Below are 12,500 nucleotides of genomic sequence, written 5' to 3'. Positions count from 1 at the left end.
CGGATCATGGCGAATCAATGATGCTGCGACTGATTATTACTTCTATGCAGTAAATGGTTTGAACCCGGGGGTAACATGTGAAGGTGTAGTCTGATCGTCCGGGTGAGTGTAGTCCTGAGAAGGACTGTTGTCGGTGGTAGTGACTGACGTCGTCGTACAACAATGACTTCATCGGACGAAACACTCACCGACCCACTACCACTACCGAAACAAACGACACCGCAACCCCTACGACTACAGCAACCATACCGTTCATAAAAGGCATGTCTGAAAAAATCTCGCGCATCTTACTATCCTTCAATATCCGCGTCGCCCAGAAACCCATCACCACACTACGTCAGTTACTAACCAACGTTAAAGACAAAGACGAACCGAGGAACAGACAGGGAACGATTTATAAGATCAATTGTTCCGACTGCCAAGCCTCCTACATCGGTGAGACTGGCAGAAACCTCACAACAAGACTGACTGAACACAGACGGGCGACGAGGAAAGGTGATGTCAGCAATCACATTGCTAAACACCATCGACTTACCAACCACAACATTGACTAGGACTCTGCGCAATGCCTAACCTACAGCACTGACTATTTTCAACGACTGACTCTGGAAAGCTGGTTTACTAACTTAGAACAGACTCCCCTAAACAGATGTCAAAAACTACCCGCTCCATACAAACGACTCATTCACGACATAAACATCACAAACGACCGAAAAAGAACGACTTAACTTTACCGACAGATCGAAACAGACCAATCACGACTGACTTACGTCACTTGAGTCTTACAGCCAATAACATCACGGCAAAACCAATCGATAATCTCACACGAACTGGAATAAGAACATTCTACTGACAACAATCATTCACTTGACTCCGATGATGACTTCCGCACAGGTTGTCGAAACGTCAGTCACTACCACCGACAACAGTCCTTCTCAGGACTACACTCACCCGGACGATCAGACTACACCTTCACATCCTACTGCTATGCTCGTCACCGGTCTGTTGAACGTCTGCTACGAAGAAGATACATTTTTATTTTATGGGTCTTGTTCTGTTGTGAGATGGGAGGCGAGACAAGTAGCCGAAACTTTGAAAAACATCAGGCAGCGTCAAGCTGTGGCCGCGGAAAAGCATCTTTAAATTCGAGGGTTCAATACACTGCGAACGGGAATAATACTTTTCAACTTCAACGCATAATTAACGCGGGAGACGTTCAAACAAACCCTGGACCGAGCAACAGCATGAAACAACCGAAACAACCGAAATATCCCTACAAGCAGTGCAGCAAGAACGTTCGATCGAATCAAGATTCCCCGCTGTGTGCCGATTGTAATTCATGGGTGCATGCCAAATGCCTAGGTTTAACCAAGGCTGCCTTCAAGTACTACTTGGATTATCCTTATATTGATTGGACTTGCTTATCGTAGAGTCTTCCCTTCGCGAACGGATTACCCGTTTCAAACAGATGCTAACAACTGCAACTAACATCACGATGGAAGCGAGCTACTCTGAACATGCATGACTATGTTAATACACCGAATGCAAATATGGCGTCCAATTTGAATTGCCATTGTTCTGGACTCACTAACCTCGTCTTCACGTGGAAATACAAAAGGATTATTACATGTGTGAGAGGCTCGTCAGTCCAGAACAATGGCAATTCAAATTGGACGCCATATTTGCATTCGGTGCGTAAAAACCTTCCGAATTCCCAGGTGAGCTCGATTCTGGAAGAAAGGAAAAACAATCCAAGCGGCGCTTTTGTTGCACATCTGAATATTAATAGCATACAAAACAAGTTCAAAGAACTAAAATTACTGAACGATAAACTGAAAGCGCATATATTTATTGTATCGGAAACTAAAATTGATCGCTCGTATCCGGACGACCAGTTCAGTCTACAAGGATACCGGCTTTATCGCAAAGACAGAGCCAAAGGAGGAGGCAGGTTCATCGCCTACTTTTCTACAGCCATACTCTCTAAAAAACTGAAACTGCCAGAAGCCTACAAGACGCTGAAAGCTATAGCGGTAGAATGCAATTCTGGTAAGGGAGAAATACTGTTCCTAGCGCTTTATAGACCGCCTAAACAATCCAGAAAGAATAATGACCCCAGGGGAACAAACTATCAACAAAACGTTGAGGACGAAATGAATGACATTTGTCAATGGGCATGTCTTCAAAAGCAGTGTATAGTTATTCTAGTTGACTTGAACATGGACCGACTTACTCCTAACCGAGGTAAGGGGAAGATGCTGAGAGATCTGGAGCAATTATACAACCTGACATGCCTACTAACTGAGCCTACCAGAGTTACAACGTATTCCCAAACGCTCTTGGACGTGTTGCTCACCAACACCCTATAGATGTTTACAAAATGCGGAGTGTATAATCCCGAAATAAGCGACCACTGTTTGATTTATGGAGAACTGACTGATAAAGCTTGCAAGCATAAGCCTAAGACCATAAAATTTAGGCAAACTAAGAATACTGGCTTCGAATTGTTTAACGAAGACCTAATTAATGCACCTTGGTACGTCAGTGACATCTTCACCTGTGTAGATGACAAATATGATTATTGGAGAGGACTTTTTGAAAATATTGTTAATCGGCATGCGCCAATCAAAAGGAAAAGAGTAAGGGAAAAAGATGTCCCTTACATGACACAGGAATGGAAAAGGGCTCCGAGAAACAAAAGGAAGTACGCTAAAAAGTTTGCTGAAGACCGCACCGCTGAGAATCTAGAACTGAAAAGGAAATATCAAAATATAACTACACGAGAGCGTAGAAAAGCAATCAAAGCATACTGGTATACTAAGGCGGACGAACACAAATCAAGACCATCGAACTTCTATGACACGTTCAAGCCTTTTATCAGCAATAAGAGAAAAGAATCGGCAACAATACACCTTAAAACGTAGGGAGATAATGCCGTTAGGGATCAAACGGAAGTGGCAGAGATACTAGCCAAATATTTCACTAATGTCGCACTGAGTATTTGTGGAGACCACGTGAATAACATCACAGAAGAGGATCTCAGCGACCACAGCAGTGTTAAGACTATACGAAGAAGCCCACAAAGGATCCAATTTTGAATTCAAGCTCTTTTCAGTGGCTGAAGTAGAACAGGCACTGGAAAAGATCAATCCAAAGAACTCCAGCGGATGGGACACAGGAATACCACCAAAATTACTTAAGAATATGTGGCTAAAGGAACCGAGCAGCATCGTTAACCATCCTCTATAACAACTGCATAGAGCAGGGTATCTGGCCCAGTGCATGGACAAAGGGGTGAGTGGACACCTGCATTTAAAAAGGGAGATCGACAGGATGCTAGAAATTATCGCCCTATCACCTCCCCTATAGCTGTCGACAATATATCTGAACTCCTGTTCAGCAATCAGGTGACAAGCCATTATGATGAAATTTTGTACTATAGAACGACAGCTTACAGAAAGAGACATTGTTGCGAAACAACCTTGCTTATGCTGATTGCGGACTGGAAACAGGCTGTTGATGGTAAGCAACTGGTATCAGTACTATCTACAGATATGAGTGAGGCCTTCGATTCTCTCAGCCACTCTCTGACGGTAAAGAAACTAGAGGCTTATGGATTTGGAAGACGATCACTTAACCTTATGCGATCATTTTTGCGGACAGACTAAACCAAGTAAAAATGTGTGATGCTACTAGCGACTGGATAAAGATGGAACGGGGATGCCCTCAAGGATCGTTTTTCGGTCCCTTACTATGGAACATCTACCAGAACGATATGTCAGTTCATGTCAAAGACGTAAATTTAACAATGTCTGCTGATGACCATCAAATGTACGTCAAAGGAAGGGAACATGAAATAGTACGATGCAGAATGAAAACACAGGGCCAGAAAGCACTGTCATGGTGTTCGAACAATTTTCTACTGGCCAATCCAGACAAGTTTCAGTCTCTAAACATCAATCCACGAAAACTCGCTAAAGATAAGAGCGACAAACGCTAAGTATAAACGATCTAGCTAATGCGAACACAGAACCAATCAAACTACTAGGAGTTCATATAGATGAAAATCTCAACTTCACTAGCTGAGCATATTAGCAAATTATGTACCAAGGCGAGCCAGAAAGTTGGAGTACTCTCACGTCTTCGGAACTTAATACACTGCAAGGCCAAGCTATTATTGTAGAAATCTTTTATACTGCCATATTTAACTTACTGCTATCTAACCTGGCATTTTTGCAAATCATCTGACAAAAGAAGTTAGAACGATTACAAGAACGAGCCCTAAGGGTTATTTATAAATCCCACTCTGCTAAATATGAAGAACTCCTAGGGCGTGCTGATATACCCTCTTTATATAATAGACGGCTTCAGGATATCACAGTAATTATGTACAAAGTCAAACATGGTCTTTTACCCGACAGCGTTTCTGAATTATTTGTTAGCAAAGGCTCTTCAAATTCGCTACGGAATAGTCACTGTGACTTTGTATCACCACATTTTGAAACTATTTGCTATTGCAAGCACTCTGTCAGATATCTCGGGCCATTTTTGTGGTCAAAACTCACTAAAAATCAAAGGGATTCGCCAAGTTTGTGTTTTCATAAACAAAATAAGAAAACTGAACCTAGACGAGATTGTAATTAATAACAGCAAGTGCTGTAATCTTTGTAGTCAATAGTAATATTTTAGCTCTCTAAACTTTAAATTTTTAATCATTTTCGTGCAAATATATAATTTTTATAAGTGTATTTTAATTATAGTGTCACCAATTAGTCTCCTTAGGCTAAACACATTGACACTTAAAGGTCTTCCTTACTTAAGGCAGTTTGGAAAAATAATTGATTCAAATCAAGTGCACAATTAGCTTTCAAAATTTTGTTTGAATGTCCAAACCTTTTTCAAGGCCCTAAAAATAACTTTCCAGTTTTCTCTGGCTGTATTTTCACAAATTCAAGGCTCTCCACCATTATCCAACTGCATTTACATGGCACCGAGGACATTGTAACTCATCATTTAATGTCTTACGATTAAAATACAATAGCTGGCCATACCCTTGCCACAATAAATACCCTATTTACTGAGAGATCAAAACTTTTAGCTTTTTTCACTCCCTATTATCATCATCTCCAATTGTTCCTTGCTTTCTTGAGCAGAGAAAAGCATCAATCTCCTGAGATCATTTCACTTGATTAAAGACAACAGTTTCCTAAACCTGTCAGACACACATTAATTAAAGAGGTAACTCTATATAGCACTAGAATATAGCACTATAGCCTGCTCAGTCTGTATTATAATTTAAGGATAACAGGGGATGACCTGGCTGAGCTACATGTGTTATACGTGGGCTCTGAGGGGGAAAAGCTTGCTCCAAAGATTACAGTACAAACCTTTACAGGTGGTTACCTACCATTCACATTTAACTTAACACGAGCTGACGCCTGTTTCCCCTTCTCGTTTGTCACAACACACGTGTAGTTTCCTTCGTCACTTTTTGAAATGTATTTGACTTCTAAATTTCGTTTGCAAGATGCAAATGAATAAGGCCACTTTTCTTCCACAGGTTTGTCATTAAACAGCCAAGTTACATTTACTGAAAAGTTTGAATGGACTTGGCATTTAAATGTGGGGCTGTCATCCACAACACGTGTTATACTACTTCCACTGATCATCTGTGCTTGGGGGTCTTTATCAGAGGTGTGGGGGGATCCTGGTATGATTCCATTCATACAATTTCCAGCGTCACGTCTGTGCCGCTTTGATGAAAAGTTCACTAAATTAGACAGCAACCAAATGATTAATCATTACTATACTCTTACTATGGTGAGCCACACAGAAGATCGGGAGACTTATTCTGTATCCAGGAGACTACTGGATAATCCAGAAGAGTTGGCATGTATGCAATTATTCTTTCCATACAACACACCCTACTTGAAATAATATCTATAAACAATGCCCTCAGTGAAACATGTTTGTTAAATTACTTTTTATTAATTGGAAAACTATTTCTGACGTAGCTGTAGGTTTCACCTCATAGCAAGTTTGCCCGACCACCTTTGTCCCCTGCAGTAACACAAGTTTGCCCCTGCCTTTACTATTTTGCCCCCAAAATCTCTCAAGTTATCTAATATTTTGACCAACATGGAAATTCAAATTGAAACCACAACAAAGTTAGATCAAAATGCAAATAGCAAGCTGTGTTAACCAACATACAACTATTGCACCAGTGCTGCAAAGCCCCTCTGGCCTTGAACTAACTGGTTTAACACCATTTTATGATGACACTTGCAACAAAATTAAAAAACTAGTCATATGAACAATGTAAAGTAGAACCCCACTAATTCAAACTCGATTACATCAAACTCCCTATTTACTCAAAATACTTTTACTTTCCCTTGAGCTTCGGTCAAATTTTCCCTGAAAACTTAAACTTTGACTAACAACCTTGGTTAATAGACATCAAAGTTTCAAGAGAGAGCTGATTAGCACATTCCAATCTTTATTTACAATTGATAATACCATGCTAACTTTTATAAAAACATAAAATATTTAGTTTAACTTCCAAAACCGAAAGTCTTCCTTGTCACGGTTTGAACCATCTACCACCCAGAAGTGAAAAGTAAATAATTATTCCATATGATTCCTGTATGTTCTCTTACAAGCATATTAAGACAACAGAAAAGCTTATCTGCTACATAACACTGTTATCTTGATGTCACACCAAATTCCTTTGCCTAATTCACAACAAATACTAGCACTCAGTAGGGAGAATTACTTGTCGATTCTAGGGAGTTAAAGTTTTAACACCATTATGAACATGTGCAACCAAACTTTCCTTGATTACCCACCCAAGGGGAAGATTTAGGGCCTAATGGAACAGGGTAAACAAAACGTAAAATTTTCATTTAAAGCTATGAAAACTGGATTTTGTATTTTAAGGAACAGAGCATGTTTTAATATATTGGAATAGATTGGGTCACTCAGTGGACTAAGTCCTACATTTACAATTTGTACAAGAGGTAAATAAGAATAATGAATGCTTCTCCACTTTCATTTATAATATCAAATTGTTTAATATTTCACTTTATTATATGGCTATGTCTCACAAGGACTGGGAACTACCGAATTCACGAATTTGATTGGCTGAAATCAATATTGAAAGCGGTCTAGATTTTCCCATCTAGACTGGCATCTAGACCGGTCTAGAAAAAAAGGTACAAAGAATATAAAAAATTGGCACATAAGACACAGCCATATAATCAACATCTTATTAACTGACCTAGGTCGGTCTGTATGGGAGAATCTTGACCTCGGTCGCTGATACAGACCGAACGCAGTGAGGTCTGTACTGGCGACCTCGGTCAAGATTCTCCCATATAGACCTCCCGCTCGGTCATTAAGAACTAAATGTAAAGAACTGAATATATTATTGATTCACAAAAACAATCCAAACGGAGGGTATGGTAAGCAGCCATATGATAAGTCAGAAATCCAGTTTACAAATTCATGCCTGCAAATTCATCACAACAATAATTTTGGGGTTAAAAAAATTCTGCTTGTATGTAAATGAAACTTCCATACAAAGAACTCTTTGATCCCAAGATCTAACTGTTTATTCCCCCCTCCACCTGCTACGGATTTCCTTGAAAAATAGTTATCAGAATTTAATATTAGATCAGGACAAAAACTTCGACCTGATAAGACCATGATTACCCATAAAGTAGCTGGTAACGCTAGGTGTAAACTCCAAGTTAAAAAAAAGTATTGTACCATATATATATTCTCATTACCTGTTTGCTGGGTAATGTATGGATATTGCGGGGGAAAGTATTACAGAATGTCACCTCATACATGTATTACCTAAGTGAGAGCAATAAAACATTCCCGGATCTTGTTCCATACGGTCTTATTTAGCCGATGCAGGTGCTCTGAGTGAAATTCTTTTATCCATTGCAATCCTACCCCATCATGACAGAAGAAATGAACTTAACAGGAAGATACATGTTCATCACTTCTGGGAGGTAAAGGCTTACAAAATTAAGGCCTTGAATCTGGGACAACATATTTCAGGTTTTAAGAAATTTGCCTTATCTTTTTCATCATTAATACCATCATTTTTGGCAATTCCTCAAGCTCTACTTTTCTTTGAAGGTTTTGAAGTAATATCAAATCAATTATTAATCTTGGAACTATAATTTGACGTTGCAAGTGTGAAATAGTGTCCCCCTCCTTGATCACTTTATATACTTTTCGAATTGCGCAACTAATTTCAAATCGGCCAAACTGGCTATAGAGTCTACTCAACAGCTTAACAAATTTCACACGATTAAGATCTCCACACGTTTAATCATTATAATAAGCTTTACGAATGACATTAAAGTAGCACCTTAATTTTAAAGTGCACCTAAACCCAAACTACTTTTTTCGCTTAACGAAATAAGCGTATATTTTGGAGTATTTCTGTGCAAATTTTTTTTTATTTGCTCAAATCTTTAATTTAACTGTGCCCAGTCAAAATACAGAAAATTGGCCGCCATCTTGGCTCACGACCGAGTTTAAAGAGGAATGGTTCTATCAGGTAATGTGACGTCAAATCGAGAACACAAAAGTCTGCATTTTGGGAAGGTTGTAGTCGATATTGTCCGAAAATATGCCGTCTAAGTGTGTTGTAGGAGGATGTAGCAACGCGCGAAATTTGCAAGAGGTTATCGCGCTTCATAAATTCCTTATACAACACACCTAGTCGGCATATTTCGGAAAATATCGACGACAACCTTCCGAAACAAGCGAAAATGTGTGAGATGCGGACTTTCGTGTTCTCGATTTGACGTCACATTACCCGCTAGAACCATTCCTCTTTAAACTCGGTCGTGAGCCAAGATGGCGGCCGATTTTCCGTATTTTGACTGGGCGCAGAAAATTGAAGATTTAAGCAAATAAAAAAATTTATGCGCAGAAATACTCCCAAAAATACGCTTATTTCGTTAAGCGAAAAAAAATTTTGGGTTTAGGTGCACTTTAATATACAAGCTCACCTTTTCCACACTCCTCTGAGAATAAAGCTTTTCCCTGGCAAAGCGGATTATTGGAATGGTTTTGGTCACTACATGTTACTACAAGCACATGGCCAGTCATTCCTCGCCTGTCCTTGCAAGGGCAAAGTACCGTTTGTTTACGGCATTGTGATCTCTGTTCCCGTTCTTCCAAAATAGCTGAGGTAAATCCCGCTCCGCAAAAGAGGAAAAGCAAGAGAAGTTTTTTCGCAACCATAGATCGGTTGACAGGTCTAGATCTTATCAAAACTTCTCGTAAATAACGGAAAGAGTATGAAGTTCCCTTTTCTGGGCCTGCTCGAATATCAAAATAGTTTTAGATGACGGGTACTTGCATCGCGTAAAGAAATCGAGTCAACAGCTCTGAAATACGGTTTCCTCTTTGTAATCTGAAAGAAAACGTTCGCGACGGTCACCGTAGAAGGTAACCAAGCTAAAGTAGTGGAGGTTTGTTAAAAAGCTCTATAAATCTTCTTCTGTTACGGCCTGGAACCAAGGTATATATTTAAAACTAATCAGACAGATGGTGATCCCAGAGCCAATTAAGGAAAGCAAGAACGTGACTCGCAAAAGTTATCAGGCAGATGGTGATCCCAAAGCCAATTAGGGAAAAGCAAGAACGTCGCTCGCAAAATTTATCAACGTCAACTGAATTCGGAAAATTAAAATAATACTTTCACCTGCTTGTTTGCACTCTTAAAGAGATCAGTACAACGACTTGGAGAATTGGCGACAAAAACACAGAACTGAAGAGAAATTGAAGAAATAAGACCATTAAATATCTAAGGCGGAACTGGAAATCAGTCTACTTCTTTTGAGGATGGGGTGGGGGAGGGGGGAGCGGAGGAAATGGGGGAGTTCGGGATGTGAATAATCACTGGGAAGTAAACTCGCTGTCAATCGAGAAAATAACGATTTCAGAGCTATGAAATGAGTACAAGTGTCTGACGCATGGTATTTGTGAAGGCGTCTGCCTTCAAGAGCTTATTAAAGCCACAGTGCCATAAGTTCATGTTTCGATAATGACAGGGGAATAACAAGGTTTCTCCTGAAACGAGAGGACTGCCTCTCCGGAAATTTTTAAAACCAACAATTGCCTAAAAAAAAAAAGCGGTTGAGATGCTTTTTTTACCATTATTCAAAAGAAAACTTTTGCTCTTCGACGAAATGAGAAACTGATAAACACATTTTCGACGTCTCTCCATTTTCATTCGTCCTCAATTTTCTTCATATATATTCAGAATCAAAAATGGTTGATTTTATTTGAAAGCATATGATTTTGGAACATCTCTGTTCCTGCTTTTTTTGCAGGTGTTTTTTCGGTTTCCTTGTATTATTTGTCGTGAGTTTTAATTCCTTCAGTTTGCTTTTTTTTTTTAAATTTTTTATAATTTTCTTTCCATTATTTTGTATTCGGCTCACGTTACTGTTGTGATTGACTTTTCGTTTTCCGTATTTCTTTTCGTCTTCCTTTTTTAAAATTAAAGATCGTTTGGCGCCAATTCATCTGGTGATGCCCGCCTGTCTGTCGAGAGCAGCCCAACGTCATTCAACGTTATTATGAGTCAAAACTTTTCGTTTTTGAAAACACGCTTTTCTAGCGAGGTTCAACAAAGTTAGGCCCTGTACTGAACCAGCGTGCACATATGAGAATGATTGCTACCGAACGAAGCTTCCTCATGCACACCGAATTCAATTGGCCATGCTAGGATCTGCTAGGCAAAGTAAATCCTGAATCACTCCTTTTCGTGTGACGGGAAACTGATATTGGGAAGTCGTAACAAGCTGGATAGTTCTGAAGTGGGGTAATAGCGTAATCAATAATTCACGAAGGAGTTTCATGCGAAGTCCACCCCTTTTATTTGAAAAATGAAAAAAAAAAAAAGAAACAAAAACAAAAAAACCAAGAAGCAAACAAACAAATTAGTAAGTTGAGAAGTGGCATCAGCTTTCAAAAGAGAATGGCATTCAATACATTACGGAGTTATTTTAATTTATCAGCTGTCGCATTTCGCTTTTAAACTGACAGGGAGGTCAGGAAGTCGAACCTATTTTTATTTTCAGCCTTTTTAAGCCCACACTTTTCATTTCTCCACGGATTGATCTGGTCCAAGTTCAAGAGTCCTGAAGGAGTATGTGGAATAATTCTCCAGGATGTACCTCCAGGGAGGATTTAATTCGATTGAACTCTTGATCGTTTAACGACGCAGATAAGAATCATAGGCTTTGATAAAACGTTCGATAATGAACAGTGGTTAAAATTCTTAACGAAACAGCATTGCAAATTTTTAGTCATTCATCCTCCAGGAGTAGCGGGAAATGATAACGTCGAATTCTGCCGTGCGTACAGTCTGTACACTTTCGAATAAGGTAAAAATAATGAATTTGACTATTTCGACAAGACAGTTATCAAATTCGCATAATTTACATATATCTTCATAGAACTGTAAAATTAATCATGGAGTAAAAACTATTTGACGAGACACCACCTTGAGGGTAAATTATTTTAGAACTCGGGATCCAATCATGCAAATCAATTTGGAAAAGTTATGTGTCGGCGACAAATGATGACGGGAGGGGAAAAGAAATACCCAAAGCCGAAATCAACTTTTCTTCTTTTCTGACCGCCGATTCTTTTGCCGCTACACCATTGCGCTTCCCCTGAAAAAAAGGAACTCCTGAAAGCAGGCTGAAATCACCAGAGAGCCTTACCTTTTCCTCACATTATGGGAGAAAATTGTCGAATACGTGGTCCCTTCAAATCGTCAAAACAGGATCTGATTAAAATATGATTAAAAATAATTTTTTCGTGTGATTGCTTGTTCCTGAGAAGTCGAAGATTTCTAAGTAAATGTGTTTGGTGGTTAGCAGTAACTCGAAATGACTGTAATATTAGCAAACGCGGGATGGAACCCAGCAAGAACACGACATGAAGGCAGACACGCTATCGTGCGATTGGTGGCTTTCCCATGATGGGTCATATAAATTTTTTTTATTAGACACCCAGCTGAGTTTTACACCGAAAGTATAACGAATACGTGAGACACATAGGAGTTAATGCAAACCGTCTATGCGTAGGCATTGGGCGGCGGATCAATAAATTATGGTAGCAAACACTCCTTTCTCATTTTTAAGCATACAGTGAAAAATCATGTATTTCGTTAAGTTGGCGTTGAGATCTGATTTTATCATGTTCCCACACCCTGTATATTACTTAGGTTTTATGTTTGTAATTTGTATTCCATTTCTATAACTTTATTTTACTTATTTTTATTTTACAGGGCCTCACAGAATACCACTCTCCAGTGTTGTGAGCCCCCTGTATAAAGATTGTCATTATTATTATTATTATTATTATTATTATTATTATTATTATCATCATCAAACAGTGAGGAGAGCTTCACTGAGACACCTTGAGACATCATAACAGATATCGGTGATGAAAATACC

At 39.2% G+C, this 12,500-nt stretch overlaps 2 protein-coding genes across 2 annotated transcripts in view; both read right to left on the bottom strand.

Moving 5' to 3' along the window:
- Positions 1-12,226, bottom strand: part of LOC148716898 (uncharacterized) — a 13,538-nt gene extending 1,312 nt beyond the window's left edge. Inside the window, exons 1-3 of the mRNA XM_088744907.1 lie at positions 11,763-12,226; positions 9,033-9,796; positions 5,408-5,770 (exon numbers count right to left, since the gene is read on the bottom strand). Of these exons, the coding sequence (XP_088601033.1) occupies positions 5,408-5,770; positions 9,033-9,267 (598 nt within the window). The 5' untranslated portion in view covers positions 9,268-9,796; positions 11,763-12,226. The remainder of the gene's footprint in view (positions 1-5,407; positions 5,771-9,032; positions 9,797-11,762) is intronic.
- LOC148716897 (uncharacterized) overlaps positions 1-12,500 on the bottom strand; it is a 55,340-nt gene that overhangs the window by 13,087 nt on the left and 29,753 nt on the right. The gene's annotated exons all lie outside the window — the stretch shown is intronic.

This window comes from Stylophora pistillata, chromosome 14 (assembly GCF_964205215.1).
Source record: "Stylophora pistillata chromosome 14, jaStyPist1.2, whole genome shotgun sequence".
In the NCBI taxonomy this organism is placed as follows: domain Eukaryota; kingdom Metazoa; phylum Cnidaria; class Anthozoa; order Scleractinia; family Pocilloporidae; genus Stylophora; species Stylophora pistillata.
The sequence above is the reverse complement of the archived record's forward strand: the minus strand, read 5'-3'. Positions and strand labels throughout refer to the sequence as shown.